Source organism: Helianthus annuus, chromosome 16 (assembly GCF_002127325.2).
Source record: "Helianthus annuus cultivar XRQ/B chromosome 16, HanXRQr2.0-SUNRISE, whole genome shotgun sequence".
NCBI classification, from domain to species: domain Eukaryota; kingdom Viridiplantae; phylum Streptophyta; class Magnoliopsida; order Asterales; family Asteraceae; genus Helianthus; species Helianthus annuus.
In genome coordinates this window covers 64,454,872-64,473,471 of record NC_035448.2, presented here as the reverse complement: position 1 = coordinate 64,473,471, position 18,600 = coordinate 64,454,872, and the positions used below count along the sequence as shown (strand labels likewise).

At 38.8% G+C, this 18,600-nt stretch overlaps 1 protein-coding gene across 1 annotated transcript; it reads left to right on the top strand.

Annotated features, from left to right (window-relative positions):
• The first annotated feature begins 5,061 nt into the window (after window positions 1-5,061).
• LOC110919241 lies at window positions 5,062-16,066 on the top strand. The gene is made up of 8 exons (XM_022163515.1): window positions 5,062-5,562; window positions 6,016-6,204; window positions 7,099-7,329; window positions 7,383-7,571; window positions 13,070-14,036; window positions 14,094-14,495; window positions 14,877-15,043; window positions 15,089-16,066. Exons 1-8 carry the CDS (start codon window positions 5,062-5,064, stop codon window positions 16,064-16,066), a joined length of 3,624 nt encoding a protein of 1,207 aa, XP_022019207.1.
• The last annotated feature ends 2,534 nt before the right edge of the window (window positions 16,067-18,600 follow it).

Genomic DNA, 18,600 nt, shown 5'->3' with positions numbered 1-18,600 from the left:
CAATCAAAATCCACTGATTGGATACCTGGTGTGCTTTAAATACATGTGCTTAGTTAGCAGAACAAATTAACAAAATCATGACAAGTTTAAAATCAAGATAAACAATTTTGTGGTTATGTGACTATGTGTTTATGCATTTTGCATTTTCTTTTATGCATATTTTGTGTTTTTATACTCTGGATATTCGTTATCCAAATCCTCGTAGAACCTTTCATATCTTCATATGAGAGATTCGTAGTAGGATATTCATAAGGTACTACCTTAAATCCTTAATGGGCTTCTACGTAATCGTTAAGACCCTTGGATTATATAGTACCATTCCATAATTCAAAGAGACCCCTTTTAGTGGTCTAGTCAAAAGATTGATTCAGAATCTGGTTAAGAATGACATATGGTGATATGGCTGAACAGACTCCTTGGTAGTCTATTTAAATCATTCATTGATTTAATTAAAGGACCCCAGTATGGTCTAATCACAATCATCACCGGCTCGTTCATTGTTTCCTTCCTGTACACATTATAAGATGCACTACGTGACTATGCAAGGAATTACATAATTATGGATGCATACATAATTATGAAGTTCAGTGCACGGAAACCGCGGTAAGACTTATTATGTAAGAACCAATAGTGGCAACCATAACAAAATGTGAATAATGTAATAGAGGTACGGTGGACGCACCAATAACACTTTATATACTTGTATATAAGTGACCCTCTCACATTGCAAGCATGATGTTATTTAAAGTTACTAGAAGTTCAGGACTCTAACCAGTGCTGTTCGATCTTTTCAACTTCATACTTCAAGCTCTCGCAAGTTTCCTCTAAATAAATTTCGGGACGAAATTTCCTGAAGTAGGGGAGACTGTGACACCTGTATCACTTCAACCATCAAACAAATACCAAACCAATGAAATATTGTATTTCATACTTGGGATTTGTATAAACATGTGTATCATTTGCACATATCAACTCTTGTTCGATTTCGGGCTTTAGATCGCTTTCTGGAGGGTTATAAGCACACTGGTGCGTAAATATAACCAGTTTAATGCAACGAACACTCCGGAATAGTGACATAGGCTTAACATACCTTAAATAACCTTTACATAACTTAGAAATAAGTTTTGGAAGGTTTGGTATGCCGAAATCAAGTTAATTCGCTTACAGGGACTAAAATTGACAAACTACGAAAGTATGCCGATTTGAACTGTAACGAACATTCCGGAACATGCCCATAAGTTAAACACACCCTAAATATCCCTTACATAGCTTGGAAATAGGCTTTGAGGGGTTCGGTGTGCTAAAATAAACTTTTGGGTTATTCAGGGACTAAAAGCGTCAAAAATGCATAAGTTTGCATTTTCGCGCATATCTTACGTTCTGAATACATCCGGACATCCAAAAATTTATGTAATCATTAAAATATTATGTTTTAGTGATTGGCTTGACAAAAATCCATTCATCGCGCAATTTGGATCGTTTTTGCGTCCGTTACGACTTCCGTCGTAATTAACCGAACAACGCAACCGTACGGCCAAACGAACCGACATCCGACATATTTTTGAGCATGTTTTAAGTTCCCTATACTTTAACTTCATTAGAGCCTTAAAATGGGGTTAACGGGGCTTAAACGTGTCAAAACGCATCAAAAACCAAGTTTGGAGGTGCAGGGGCCTGTTCTGCCAATTGCTGAAAGTTACTGCCAGCAAATAAGCTCCTTACGGACCATATGGAGTTGCTTACGGTCCGTAAGCCTCTCCCAGGTCAGAATACTTCATTTAATTAAAACCCAGCTGCTCCCATGGTTTTGCACTTAGTTTCTTTGATTCTATGGACTGGTTTTGGATGCCCCTAGTATCACAAAACCTTGTGCCCACTTGTACGCTCAAGATTAAAGCACGGGAATCAAGAAACGCTCCTAACGGTGCTAGAAATCCTATAAATACCCCCACCCTTCTCACCCCCAACTCACTTGAATTCTGAGATTTTCTCTAAGTTGGAGTGGTTATCACTTCATACCTGAGAAATACTTGGAATTCAATCTTGCGGGGACCTTCTGTAAGTATTCTTTCGCGTTTTTCGTTCGTTTTAGCGTTAAAGTCAAACTGCGTTTGACTTTCTGCTTTGACCAGTTTTTGGTCAACGCGAAGTTCGTTTGAACTTCATAACGTGAGCGTAATCACGATGGTTATAGTCCCTGGTGACTACACCTACTGATTACCACGTTATCTAGGCTTAGTGACGAGTCGTAGTTTCGGCCAAAATGCGTTTTCTTGCGTATTTTGTAACCAAACTACTCTAGGGTATCAAAACCGTTTGTTTTGATGCCAAACCTGTTTTCTAACTTTACTAAACATGTTCTAGCATGTTTAGCTCGTCGCTTTTAGATTTGTGCTTGTTTAGGGTCGTAAAGGTAAGCGATCTAATCAATCGCTTATACTTTTGAACCCGACCCACTTGGTCGATCTTTAGGATCCGACCAAACACTTCAGATGACCATAGTTGTATATGAAATAACCTTTTAAAGTTATACCTTATGGTCACGTCGTTTAAGTAGTTGTATGATAAGTAGTTCTTATGCCTTAGGTAAATTACCAAAATGCCCTTTTTGCACCAAAATTTATTTACAGCATATGTAACCTAAATTTTGACATCTAAACTAATTAGGTAACTATATTAGACATGTTAAGGCATATTTTACTTGTCATAGGACTAGTTAAGCGGTCCGAACGCGTTTTACGCGAACGACGCGTTAAAGTAGCATAAGCTACCTAAACGGGTCGTAATGGGTCGTAAGCACTTAGGTTAGGTTTCATTTTAGTATGTGGGTTTTGTTTAACCATATCATATGAGTTCCAATACTCATTTGGTTTACGAAACCTCATACTATTCAATCCTCCGATTTAGGTCCGGTTATTTATGTAGTTATCTATATAGGGTGTCGTTTGGTTCCGTGATCCCTCTAGCTTTGCTTGGTTGTTGTTCAAGACTTCTAAGCACCCTCAAGTGAGTACATAGTCCCCTCTTTTACTGTTTTCCAAACATTTTGGGGTGAAACACATGTGCCTACTTGTTACTTTCATGCTTTTCATGTTTTCATATCATATACTTGCTATTTTCATTAGTACACTATTAGTACACGATTTCATTATGTTTTGCTATGTATGTTTACTTAACATGCTAGCATATTGTTTTACATCACATTTATTTTGCTATGTATGTTTACTTAACATGCTAGCACATTGTTTTACATCACATTTCTTTTGCTATGTATGTTTACTTAACATGCTAGCACATTGTTTTCACTACTTTTTCTGCTATGTATGTTTACTGAGCATGCTAGCACATTGATTTACATGACTTTTCTACTTTGTATGTTTACTTAGCATACTTAGTACATTTGATTTACATTTACCTTTTTCATGCTATGTATGTTCATTTAGTCCATACTTAGTACATTCACCTCACATCACATGCTTACATTCGGTAAAACATTTGGTTTGTTTAAACGGTTCTTTTACTACATTCATTAACATTAGCTACGCCGCTCGGTAGTAAGTAATGGTACCATAGGACTTGACAAATCCCGTTCCTGACATCCTAGGTTTGTTTGGGTGTAAGGAATGACTGAATCCGTGAACATTTTCACTTTGATAACCTTTACTCTAAGGTTATCCTGCTGTCTCAAGGCTTGAATATATTGCGTTTAACATACCGCATAAGTGTTTATATCAGTATAGCATGCACATCCACAAAACATAACATTGATTTAAACTGAGTTTTACTTCAATACTTTGTTTTGTGCATTTTCACCTATGGTTTAGTTGATACATATTTCACTTGCCATACATGACTTTTTGTTTACACATTTCATGATTACATTTGATATAGACATTTTTTAACATGGTTTTTACTATGACATTTGACAAATGGTTTAGACATGGGCAATTTACATTGATGGTTTGTTTGGGTAAGTGATTTGAGTAACGAGACGTGTGTAATGTGATACAAGCATGGTGGATACGCCGCTGGTACTTCCTATATATAAGTGCTTGTATTATATTACATGTCGTAGCGTTATTTAAATCATTCAATTTGGACTTATACATTTTATACAAATAACATATTTTTCACAAGACATTGTTTTACAAAACAGTTTGATTTATACAAATTCATTTTACTGGGTTATTCATTTAACCTTACATTATTCTTTTAAATATACATATCTATCATCGCTTTTCAAATGATTTATAAAACAAAACATTTTACAAGGATAATGACTGACTTTTATTAAACAACTTTTTTCTAAACTTATAAGTCATGAATCCTAAATCAATAAAACCTATGTACTCGCCGGCATTTTTATGCTGATGTATTTTCACATGTGTTTCAGGTACTATATTTGATGATAATTTTGACGCATGCTCACATAGGATTGGACGAGGCCTTAGTGACATTAAAAGATGCAAGACTAGTTAAATTTTGTATTACTTCTTTGTTTGTTAAGACATTGTAACTCTTAAATCAATAAAACAGCATTTCAATTTTCCCATGTGTTATGAAACAATGATTCTGTTACAACACTCCCCGACGATTCCGCCACGTTTTGTTGTTTTACGTGGTCGGGGTGTGACAATGACGAAGGAGGATTACGACCAAATCGATCCCGAAGAGCTTGAATTGATCGACATCAAGTGGTGCATGGCGAGTTTGGTGCGTAGGGCTCAACGTTTCATGGAAATTATAGGCCGGAACAGTCTATCAGGCCCCGATCAAAAGTTAGGGTTTGATAAGTCGAAAGTTACATGCTTTAAATGTAAGGAACGCGGTCACTTCAAACGAGAATGTCCTAACCGTGAAGTAAACAATCATCAAAACCCGTTCACCAACGACTACTACAGGCAAGCGATTTATAACCGACCAAACCAACAGCAAACTGTTCAGAGGCCACAGATAGAGAATAAACCGGAAAAGGCGCTGATCGTGAATCAAGACGATGAAAAGGTTGCTGCAGGTTTCAGCTGGGATAAATATATCCCCAGTAGCGATGGACAGGCCATGATGGCAGAAGTTGTTGAAATTTCTGAGACGGTGTCTGAACCGGAAGTAGTGGCTGAAGATGTTTCTGTGGTTGTTGAAGAGGTTTCTGGTGATAATGTGGTCAATATTGAAGAAATAGCTGCTGAAGTGTATTACTATCAGTTAGAGCAGGAAGTTTTGGGAAGTTTAATGAAATCTGTATTGCCTCCTAACATTTCTGAATCTTTTGCAGGTTACTTTGAAGAACCAAAGACCGGATCATGCCCAAGGTTTGAAGAGAAGAAAGAAGTCGTTGAAGAGTTGATAGATGTGTCGAAAGAGATGACTGGAGAAGCTTTGAGAGACATAGCTGACAAAGCTCTAATGGGAAAACTCAAAGAGGTAGACTCAGAATCCGAGGAGTCAAAGTCTGTCAGTAGTGTGTCTGTCAAACAAGAGGAATCTGGAGTTCAAGAGATCAAATCAGTCAAACTGTCTGAGTCTGAGTCAAACAATGTCGGTAAAACTGATTGTGTAGAGCAGGTTAATGAAAAAGTTGTTTCAATCCCTGAAACACCGTGCAAACAGTGTTTAGAACCATGCACGGAGTGTCTTGAAAAAGACACAGAGTATCAGGAATTGAAACACCATGCTGATATGATTAAGTTTGACCTTAGCCAAGTTAAAGAGGCGTACGATACTCTTAAAAGGTCAATCAAGATGATCCAAAAGGAAAGTGTCGAAAACGATAAAGCTACAAAATTGGCTAAAGCAACATTATTTGATAAACAAAATGAAGTCAATTTTCATTTAGACACGATCGCTTCTCTTAAAAAGGAACTCGAATTGGTTAAAATTGAAAACGATCGGTTTGATAAAAAGTTAATGAGTTATGTGGCTTCATCGTACGTTCTTGAGCAGATTGTTCCCCAACAGCCACATACGGCACCAGTCTTTAAGAGTGTTCCACCCCCAATGTGGAATCATTACACACAGAAATATCCAGATGGGGTGGAAGCAGCTTTGAATCTCAAATTGAGATCGATAGAAGATGATTTGCCTGAGACCATAGATGTCACATTTTCCCCATCCGATACCGACAAGAAATCTCAGGTTATTAAAACGATTGTCGATCAGGTGTTGGATGAGGAGAGTGATAAATCTGAAAAGGCTCAATCTGAGAAGGTTGTTAGTGATTCTGAAGATGAAGGAAATTTCTTAGATCGATATGTACCGAAATCGGAAAAGAGTGCGAATGATGATCCGATTATGGTGATATACACCATGATTGGAACAGACAAACTTTATTCTGATTCCGAGTACCCACTTCAGAATGTGAAGATCGAAAATGTCGAAAAAGTGTTTAAACTGGTTGAAATGAACATTAACGAAGTTAATAACAATGAATTCTTTTCGAAACCCAAAAAGTCGTTTGTTACTTCACGTCCCACAAGTTCGGAAAAGAAAGAAGGGGTTGGTAAAGGTCAAAACAAGAAAAACAATCTTAAAAACAAAGGAATCGGGTTTGAAACGAAAACGGCTAAACAGGTGTTTAAGCCGAAAGAGAAGATGAATGAAATTTTTGTCGCTGGTCCAAGTGTTGACGATGACAAGGATTATATTTTCAGTTAAAAAGCTGTGGACGATTTCAACGCAGCGAAGAAGTTGAAAGAAGAGTCTGTCAAATCTACTTTTGTCGAATATGACAAAAGGGTATGTTACCGCTGCAGTGAAATCGGACATATGGCGAAACAGTGTCAGAAAGTGATTGAAAAACCTGTAGTTGTAAAACCGGTTCAAAAACAAACTGTTGAAAAACCAAGTGTTCAAAAACAAACTGTTTCTAAACCAACTGTTCAAAAGTCAAACATTCAAAAACCTCGACCTAAATCTCCAACTGACACAATGGGCAAAAAGCCGATGGTTTCTCCGATCCGTATTTTGAAGAGAGGTGAATTGTTGAAGTCGGAGGATAAGCCAAAATCGACTTTCGTGATTAGCGAATCCTCTAAGACTCGAAAGACTTCAAAAATTTACCCTAAGACAAAAATTTTTGAAAATCAATCTTGGGTCGCAAAGTCGAAACCGTCTGTTGAGGTCAAAAAGATGGAGAATGCTTTGAAAAGTGAATCAAACATTTTTAAAGATGATGTTGTTGAGTTTGAGAATGAAGTTGATAAGTTTCTTGATGAATTTCCACCGATAACTAACAAAATTAAAACGATTGTGAAAGAAGAAGTTCCAAATGTCACATTTGATTTTCCGAAAACAAATGAGAAGTGTGATGTTGTGTTCGGAAGTGTGTCAGAAGTTAAGAAATCCTGGGCTTCATTGTTTGAATAAATTTGATTTGATGTTTGCAGGGGCTGTCCAAGTCTATTCTATCAAAGTGGATTATGGATAGTGGCGCTTCAAGGCATATGACTGGGACGCTTGCTCTGCTCTATGATGTCAAATCCATAAACGGAAGCTATGTTGGATTTGCCGGGAATCAAGGTGGAAGGATCGTTGGTCAAGGAACGCTGTCAAATGGCGTGATTCCGTTCGACAAAGTGAACTACACAGTAGAGTTAACAAACAATTTACTCAGTATTTCACAAATCTGTGATAAAGCGTTTAGTGTACACTTTACTAAAACTGAATGTGTTGTGTTGAAACCAGGGTTTAAAATCCCTGATGAGATGGTGCTGTTGCGAGCTCCATGGGAAAATGATCTTTATATAGTTGATATGAGCGTCGCAACGCCAACATCTCATCAGAAACAGTGTTTTGTGTCAAAGACTAAAGCGACAGAAAAAGATTCGATAATGTGGCATCAAAAGATGGGCCACATTCATGTTCGCAAAATGAACTTTTTGGTACACAATGATTTGGTTGATGGTGTTTATCTGAAGAATTTTCACTTAAATGATGATTGTGTAGCGTGTAAGAAAGGAAAGCAGACTCGGAAGTTACACCCATTGAAGATCATGAACACAATCAGGTTATCTCTTGAGAGATTGCACATGGATCTCTTCGGGCCTGTCAACGTAAAGAGCATCAGCAGAGACTTATATTGCCTGGTGGTGACTAATGACTTTACGAGATTTTCTTAGGTAGTGTGCTTGGAACGAAAAGATCAAACTTTTGAGTCATTGATGGTGCTTTTCAAGAAGATGGAAACGGTGTATAAACTGCCAATCCGGAGGATTCGGAGCGACAACGGAACGGAATTCAAGAACAACAAGATGTACGAGTTCTGCAATGAGAAGGGAATTCTTCATGAATTCAGTGCGCCGTACACACCACAGCAAAACGGCGTAGCTGAACGAAAGAATCGGACCCTGATTGAAACAGCACGTACAATATTAGCCGATTCCAAGCTACCAATCTTTTTCTGGAGTGAAGCAGTATCAGCAGCCTGTTACACATTGAAAAGACTTTCTTTGAGCTGCTGCACCGTTATAAGCCGAATCTTGAGTTTTTGGAGCCGTTTGGGTCTCCTTGCACTTTTATTGATGAAAACGGTAAATTTGGCGCTAAATCTAATGAGGGTTTCTTTGTAGGTTATGCAAGCCCGCTGAAAAGGGTGTTCGTACCATGTCTGGGGAAGGTGATTCAAGTCCAGCACGTGGACTGTCAGAAGCACACTCCATCGCCACAACTTCCCGGACAAAGATTCCTTTTCGATTATGATAAACTCTGGGAGTCGTTTCATCTGCCGGTCGAGCCGAGTGATGTGGAACTAGCACTTATGTATCAGTATGAGCAACACATGCCACAGGAACAAGTGTCTAATCCACCAGTAGTTCCTCAACCCACCGTGGGTACTCACGATGATGAAGCAGGACCGAGTGGAACAACTCACGAACCACCAGAGGAACCAGCTCCATCTTTTGACGAATCTGACGACTCAGAAGCGGAACCCGCTCCGACTTTTGACGAGGATCCAACGGAAGCTGAGGATCAAACCGTTGATCTTGACATATCGAGCTTGGAATCGGAAGTGAATGTGCCTGATAGTGTTATGCCACGGACGTTGTCTTACCATCCTTCAGAAAAAATTATTGGCGACCTGCAAAGTGGTGTCAAAACCTGACATCAAATAGACCGAGCTCTTACATGTTTCTATTCATCTATTGCTGATATGCAGAAAGAAGTCTCACTAAAATGTTTTATTTCGCAGATAGAGCCCAGAACTTACAAAGAGGCATTGACCGAGGATAGCTGGGTGAATGCAATGCAGGAGGAGCTGCAACAGTTTGAAAAGCTGGGTGTCTGGAGACTTGTCGATTTACCTAAGAATCAAAAGCTAATCAAGACGAAATGGGGTTTTAAGTGCAAACGTGATGACAGAGGTGTCGTGGTGAGAAACAAAGCGCGACTTGTGGTTCAAGGCTTCAGTCAACAGGAAGGAATAGATTATCATGAAGTTTACGCACCGGTTGCCAGACTTGAGGCAATTCAGATATTTCTAGCCTTCGCGTCATGGAAAGATTTTAAAGTATAACAACTTGACGTCAAATCTGCCTTCCTTTACGGAACAATCAGAGAAGAAGTGTATGTGGGGCAACCGCCGGGGTTCACAGACCCATTGCACAAAAACAAGGTGTATCTACTGGATAAAGTGCTGTACGGACTTCATCAGGCCCCGAGAGCCTGGTACGAGACGCTTTCTCAATACTTGTTGGACAACGGGTTCACAAGAGGCACAGTAGACAGTACTTTGTTCACCAAGGAAGAGGCAGGCCACTTGTTGATCATGCAGATATATGTTGACGATATCATTTTTGGATCCATCAACGACGACCTGTGCAAAGAATTTGAAAAGGTGATGAAGAAAAAGTTTGAGATGAGCTCAATGGGGGAGATGAAGTTCTTCCTCGGGCTGCAGGTGGAGCAAATGCCCGACGGAATCTTCATTCACCAAACGAAGTATGTGAAGGACGTGCTTGACAAGTTCGACATGACAGATTGCAGTCCTGCATCAACCCCCCTCGCACAGAATCATGGAATTTGCCCAGGCGAGAATGGTGTGAAGATGGACGAGACATTGTACCGATCTATCATTGCCTCTCTAATGTATCTCGCGGCTTCCCGTCCAGACATCATGTACCCGACGTGTCTCTGCGCCAGATATCAGACAAATCCAAAGCAGTCACACCTGACCATAGTGAAACGTATTTTACGGTATTTGAAAGGCTGCCCAAGCATCGGCTTGTGGTATCCTTGATCGGGTGACTTTACTTTATCTGGTTTTGTTGATTCTGACTTTGGGAGCTGCAAGCAAAACGCCAAGTCCACCACTGCTGGGTGTCAGTTCTTCGGAACTCGACTCGTCACCTGGCAGTGTAAGAAACAAACCGCAGTAGCGCTCTCTACATGCGAGGCTGAATACGTTTCAGCCTCCAGCTGTTGCTCGCAGATCCTTTGGATCCAACAGCAGATGCGAGACTTCGGTTTGTAGTTCTTAGATACTCCTATCTATGTGGACAATGAAGCAGCGATTAATATTACTAAAAATCCGGTTCACCATTCGAAAACAAAGCATATTGAAATCCGTCACCACATTATCCGTGATTGTCACGAGAAAAAGTTAATTCGGATTGAACACTTGCACACTGATGATCAGAAAGCCGATTTTTACACAAAACCTTTTGATAAAAAGAGATTTTATTATCTTTTGAGGTTAAACGGGATGAAAAATCTGCAATCTGGGAGGTTATTGAATGTGAAGCCGAGTTGGGCGGCGATCTGACGTGAACTTTTGTCGTGTTGTCAATTTTGTTTGTACAGTTTATTTTCTGCTTTTCGATAAAAACAAAAACACAAAAAATATGTTTTAGTTTTAGGGGGAGAAAATCGCAGAAAAATACAAAAACATGATAAAATTCAAAAATCCAAAAACATTAAAAAACTTCAAAAAAGAGTTGTGTAGAATAGGGGAAATGATAGTACATCAGCTAGACGGACACAGCACGCTAAAGAATTGTAATGTATAAAATACGATTAAGCAGTCTCGCTAAAGATGTGCCGGTAGGTTTTCGCAAAATCAGTAGATCAGTTTGGGATATAAACATAAAATTCACTTGCGTCTACGTGGGGAACACCTCTAGGATATATAGGTAACCCCTGAAATCTTGGTTGAAGGGTCCCGTATTCTGAGATACTAGGTCTTTATGCTTAGTGATATCTGGGGTATTATCCCGGGACTTCTGCTGTATGGAAATACTGACCTAGTCTCCGGATAATGCTTTACGCATTGCTTTACTTGTAAAGCCTCCCCTCAGCATAAAAAATGATGACGCATTGAAAAATGATAATCATGTGCTGTTGTAATCAAAAGATCCTCTAAAGGGGACCCACCGTAAAGTCGAAGCCGTCATCTCTCTGCGTATACGGAAGTATCGACCTGAGCTCTCACGGCCCTCGCAATTCACCCCATTACAGATATCATCTAGATATACTCACCTGTAAGACTGAATACTGGGATATGGATACGGGAGTATATACTGAGGTGGGACACATGTAGATGTTTAAGTCCTAAAACACTAATTCTGTATCCCGAACAGATTGAAAGTTTTGTGAGAATTTAAGAGGATTAGTATATCGGCAATCTACGCGACTTGTTTAATGCTTAAAATGAAATAACAGCTTAACGGTGCTTGTGTCTAGTCGGCAGCTGATATGATCCCCTAACACACTCACAAAAATATTGTGTGTACAGTTTTCAGTTTATCCAGTTCAAAATCCAAAAAGATTTTAGTTTCTCATTTTATTTTCGACAACTGACATTGGGAACTGATGATCAAAGCTTAGTGCAGATCATGTCAGTATTTGATGAGGGCTGGGTAAGATGGAGATTCTAAACAATGATTGGTACAGTGTTTGACAATTGAAAAGTGTTTGAAAGTTCAAAACGTTCCAAAGTTCATTCATTTGAACTATTTTCATAATGAAATGATTGTGTACTTCATAATTCGGTCAACCAAGGTCATTAACTTGGACTTGGTAGACCAAGCAGTTGACCAAGGTCATTAGCTTGGACTTGGTTAACTGAATGTGTCGGTAAGTGCTTGAAAAATCAAAATTTTTAAATTTTTAAATACATGTCCGTTTGAAAATGTCCATTCCGTTTGAAAATGGTGTAACCGTTTGAATTATGACCATAACGTTTGAAAAGGTGTGATCGTTTGAAAGTTTCAAACGGAAGGGCCAAGGCTTTAAATAGCACATGGTTCCGTTTAAAGAGGCCATTCTCTCCTCATTCCGTTTCAAACTTTCTCTGAGCGATTTCAAATGATCGCCCAAAGTGTCTGATTTGAGCCGTTACTCTGCCCAAATTTCACCAGGATCTTGTGTTTTTAGTTGGATAGTTCAACTCTAAACATGGTGAAGGTGAGATTTTGAACAATTTTTTACTGTATATTGTTTAATTTCAAATCGGCGATGATCTGTTATACATAACATAGATCTAGGAATTATTCTTGTGCCAAAATGTTATCAGATCATGAGGGTAGTGCCGGATTTGATTACAGATCATTGCGTGACAGATTGATTGTTTAGATTCGAATTGTTGAATAATTGTCGAGTTTGCAGGTTTTTTAACTGTAGATTTAGGATTATTTAGAGGGTTTTAATAGTTAAAATTTACATCTGTGCACTCGGATTCAAACGGAGAACAAATCCTTACCATTAATTTGATTGATTTGGACTTAGAGATTGTTTAGGGTTTGTACAGTGTTTCAAACGACAGAGTAGTGATCGTTTGAGAGATGTCCGTTTGAGAGATGTACGTTTGAGGGATGTCCGTTTGAGTGGAGTCCGTTTGAAAGTTGCTCGTTTGAGAGTGATTAGTTTGAGAGTAGTCCATTTGAGAGTTATTCGTTTGAGAGTTGTTCGTTTCTAGTAATGTCCGTTTGAGGGATTCAGTTTGAAAGGGTTATGTTTGAATGTCTTCTAATAGTGTCCGTTTGAAGTGTCTTTTAGAAGATTTTGTATGTTTTGATTTCTAAATGCTGGAATTTGTCATAAATGTGTCTAGTTGTGTTATATGTTTATGTTTTTACAGCCAGCTTCAGTGTTGTTCAATCCTATTCATAATGTGTGCTGCAGTTTGGATGAGGAACAAAATCCGTTGTTGTCAGAATTCAGAAGTATTCTGGAATTTATGAGGAGAGTGCCAATTCTGAAAGCTTTAATAGAGAAACGCTTAATGTTCAGATCTCATATTAAACGTTTTTGGAAGCATGCATCTTATGATGAACAAAGTAAAACAATTAATTCAGTTGTTAAGATTAATGATGAGAAGAAACCAATTGTCATTTCTGAAGTTGTTATTCGAGAAATAATTGATTTCCCGGATGAAGAGAATTCGCCAACGAAATTGCCAGAAAAGATGGTTAAGGGCTGTATGCTAAGAATGGGCTATGTTAGTGACTTAAACAGTGCAAGTTATTTGAAGTCAAAGTTTACAAAGCTGTACAAGTTTCTTATTCATTCTGTGTTGATAGCAATGAGTCACCAGGAAGGAGGATTTGATACAATGCGTGATTATTTGATGAACATGGTTGTAGCTCTTGTTTTGAACAAGAAATATAACTTTTCTCACATTGTCTTCCATTACATGGTTGATGAAATAGTTTCGGACAGGAAGACTTGGCTATATCCAAGATTTGTGCAGATGATGTTAGACCATGCATATCCTAATCTGGATAGAGACGAAGAAAATGATCTGTTGGTGTTATCACACATGGATAATGATTCTATTAGATCATTAGCCAGATATCATCCAAAACATCCAGAGCCAACAAAGTTTGCTGAATTATTTGGAGCTATTAAAGACGAAAATTATCAGGATCCTGATCCTGAAAATCATGAACATTGGAGAAGTGAAGAAGAAAGAAAAGAGAAAGGTTATGCTGATGAGCTGAAAATTCTTAAAAATTTCATGTCAAAGAGAGGTGAATGGTTCTTAAAGGAACAGAAGAAGAAGAAGAAGACAAAGAAAGCTACTTCTAAGACACAAAAGGATGAAGGTTCTTCTTCATAACCAAAGAAAAAACAAAAGAAAGCTCCGAAAACGTCATTGATAGATGAACCTGAAGAAGTTGAGCCAGTTGTTGCTGCAGAAGAAGATCTGTCTAATGTTGATGATCATATGTTGTTTGATAATGACGTCTTAGAGACAGGGCCAACAGTGGTTGCTGAAGTTGATCAAGTTGTTAATGTTGAAGCTCAGAAAGGGAAAGATAAAGTTATTGATGACATTGAGGGAGATGATGTGGATAAAGATACTACGAGTTCCTCGAGTTCTTCAGAAGAGGAAGTTGATGAAACTGAACGTTTACGAAAAGTTCAGGAAGCAATAGAAAAAGAGAAGTTATTGAGAAAGAGAAAGAGACAGGAAAAGGACGATGATGATGCTTACGTTCCTTCTCCTGAACATGTCTCCGAGTCACAATCTCCTCCAAGTGGTAGAAAGAAGGCTGGAGCTCGTAAGAAAGTCGTATCTCCAAAGATCAGAAAGATTACGCCAAAGATTAAAATGCCGAAGATTGTGCTAAAGAAGAAACCAACAAAAGAAACCAGGAAACCACAAACACCACCACATGAACCAACTCCACAGCAATCGCCAATCCATTCACCACCCAGACAACCTACACCACCACAACCATCCTCACCACCAAAACAACCAACACCTCCAAGACAACCATCACCTATACATCATTCACCTCCACCATAACAAACCCTTTACACATCACAAGAAATTTTTCAAACACCTCTACTCACCCAAGGTCAACTAACACCTGGTTCTGCTGGGTACCGAAACTTTCCTAATGTTCCTTCAAATTTGAATGTGAGCCTTGATGATGTAGGAGATTTTTATTTCGCAAACACCTCACAAGTAAAGAATGTTGAAAAGAAGGTTGATGAAGTGATTGCTGAGAACAAGAAGCTAGCCGCTGAAAACAAGAAAGTTATAGATCGTGAAAGAATTCTAGAAATGCGTGTGAAGAGGTTGGAGAATGATAACAAAGAGTTGGTGAAAAAGATTGGTTCTCATTAGTCAGAAATAGACATCTTGAAGGTGAGAGTTGCTAAGCTTGAGGAAGAGAAAGCTCGACGAGATGAGCAAAATGAATATTTCAAGTTGAAGAACAAAGAACTTGAAGCAGCTAAAGCGTTCAGAGATCATGAGTTCTACATATTGAATAAAGTAGTTGAAAGCATGCTCGGAACGTCTGTAGAGAAAAAGTTTGAAGAGCTGCAAGTTGAAGAGCTTAGAGCGCAACGTCAAGCTGAGATAGATAAGAAAATGAAAGAAAAGGGTAAAGGAGTTGAAGGAAGTTCTGCAGTGACAGAAAGATCTATTGTTCCTTCTATGGTTGTTGAAAATCCTGAGCCTATCTCTGCTGTTTCTTGTCTTTTTGAGGATTATACTCCTCTTGATGAGTTGATTGGAGATAGTGATGAAGAAGATGAAGAAGAGGAGGATGACGAGGAAGATGAAAAAGATGAGAAAGTCTATTCGGCGAGCAGTCATGGTTCTGACGATGATGACGATGATGCTCAGGGTGGTACAGGATTGAAAGTTACAGAGGCTTCTACTGAGAATAATGTTGATGATTTGATGAACGATTCTGTGAACGAAGAATCAGGGGGAGCTGATAGACAGGGGGAGTCAGGTGATGCGCAGAACGTTCAACAAGCTCAGAAGTTGATTCTGAGATTGGATACTTATCATGAAGAAGGAGAGCATTTCCATACTTACACGTTGGAAGCAATTAAAGAAATGACTCGCATGGTGAATCCTGACTTTAAGTTCGATTTTGAAGAAGAACTGAATGCCGAGTTTAAAGAAGAATTGAACGCTTTCGATATAAATCAGCAGTCTGAGTATGAGTATCGATATGTTGAAGAGGCTGACTTGTATGATAGAGTTGAAGTGGAAGACTGGACAGATGATGAAAGCGTTAATGAAGATACTTCACAGTTGCCAACGTTGATGGAATTCTTTACTGAGGAGAATCGTGATGAGCTGCGAAGAAAAGTTGCTGAATTTTGAAAGATAAAAACTTTGATGGCACTCAAAAAGATATGGCAAAGGAAGAACGAAAGAAATGGTTCAAAGAAAGTCACGAGAGGAAGTTCAAACGACCTTTGAAGTATTATCAACGTGATCGAAGCGTATCTCTCGGTGACATTATTAGCTGGGGTTTTCTGCCTCAAGTTAATGCGTATGCGATCAGGAGGGAATGCGGAGTTCAGTACTTTGAAAAGTTACATGATATTATGTCACTTCCATGGTGGGATGTGGATGAGTTGTCAAAGGTTAGAACTTTGGGATATACTGTCAGGAAGAACGACACTGCTATGTGGGGTTTGATAAAGTTCGAGGCTTTGAGAGACTTCAAGCACTGGAAACCACATTATCCGAAAAGAGTTACAAGAAGAGATCCAGTGACAGGAGTTGAAGAAACGATTCTGAATGTGAAAAAGCCAAAAACGATGAAGACTATACCAGTACCTCCAATGGAGCAAGAGTTTTACAAAGGCTTCATGAACTGGGTTTATAGTTGTATTACTACTGAAGCAGTGATTACTTATAGAGCAGGTGGAGAATTGAGAGAGATTCATGTATACGATCCTATGTGGCTTGTAAATTGCTCTGCAAAGGATATCGAATGTCTTTTCATCAACAAGATTCATTATCAGCCAGAGGACAGAGAGCAGGCCATGCAATTTCAGCGAGTTGCAACCCTTTGCTTTCAGAAAAGTATCAACTCTGAAAGTAAATAGAAGTCTTCATGGTGGTCGCTCGAGGAGAAAGTCAAAAGGAAAGCTGCTCGTGAACGTCAAAAGCTTGATGAGAACAGAGGCAAATGGATGCATATTCAAGCTGAAGAGGATAAGAAGAGAAAGAAAGAGAACGACATGATAAGGAACGCTCTTAGGAGGAAGCCTAAGCAGCACGAAGAAAAGTTCAAGTCGTTGTGAAGACCCAAAGACCAAGACTGAAGACTGCGGCTGTATCCAAGAGGGAGTTTGTTGGTGCACTAATGTCTAAAGCCTGCGTCTTAGTCTTAGTTGTTCAATGTATAGGGTCTAGATGTGCTAATTATGTATTGTATAGGGGTTAATATGTAAATTTGGGTTTGTAATGTTGAGGTTTCGCTTTTATGGACATTGTGTCATATGAGCGAAATCCCATCAAGATGATTTCGCTCATATGGACATGTCACACAAGCGAAACCCTCACCCCTATAAATACCCAAGTTGTTTTCTCATTTTGCACGTTCATGTCTCCCGTGTAGCCGAACTGCTGCTCGTGTGTTTTGTGAAGATCAATGAGAAAACTGTTTAAAGTGAATCACTTCTGTTTCTACACCATTTCTGCTTTGATTCATGCCGATTTTGTATTTCCGCTGCATTTTCGGTAGTTGCTAGCTCTGATTGACTCAAACGACTGTCAAATACGGTCCTACAGCAAGGAATGGAGGTGTGGGTATTTATAGATTTTGGTATTTATAGATTTTGGTCCACCGTTAAGATTGTTCCTCGTAAACCGAGCTTGAATCTCAACCCTCCATGTGTGCCCATTGTATTTCAATACTAGGGGACCTTAAAACCAGCCCATAGAAAGCTTAAAACCATTTGCAAAGGCCCTAAACAGCTGGAACAGCTGGAAACAGGCTGTAAAATGATTTTTGCAGGTTTGACATGCTTACACGGGCCGCGTAAGGTTTAATGGGGGCTTACGCGGGCCGCCTGAGCTTTCTGATCAGCAAACAAGTTTCAAAAATTGCAGTTTAAGTCCCTGCATGCTTTTAAGGCCATTTTTTGATGCGTTTAAAGCCCGTTAAGCCATTTTCAAGGCTCTACAATGATGCCTAAGCATAGGGGACATGAAAAATGCTCAAAAATATGCTGGATGTCGGTTCGTTTGGCCGTACGATTGCGTTGTTCGGTTAATTACGACGGAAGTCGTAACGAACGCAAAAACGATCCAAATTAAGATACGAATGGAATTTTATCATGCCAATCACTAAAACATAATATTTTAATAATTGCACAAATTTTTGGATGTCCGGATATATTCAGAACGTAAAATATGCGCGAAAATGCAAACTTATGCACTTTTTGAAGCTTTTAGTCCCTATTGATCAAGAAAGTTTATTTTTGCGCACCAAACACCTCAAAGCCTATTTCTAAGCTATGTATAGGATATTTATGGAATATTTAACTTATGATCAAGTTCAAGAATGTTCGTTACAGTACAAATCGACATACTTTTGCAGTTTGTCGAATTTAGTCCCTGTAAGCGAACAAACTTGATTTCGGCATACCAAACCATCCAAAACTTATTTCTAAGTTATATAAAGGTTATTTAAGGTATGTTAAACCTATGTCACTATTCCGGAGTGTTTGTTGCATTAAACTGGTTATATTTACGCATTAGATCGCGTATAACCTTCCAGAAAGCGATTTAAAGCCCGAAATCGAACAAGAATTGATATGTGCAAACGATACACATATTTATACAAATCTCAACTATGAAACACAATATTTAATTGGTTTGGTATTTGTTTGATGGCCGTG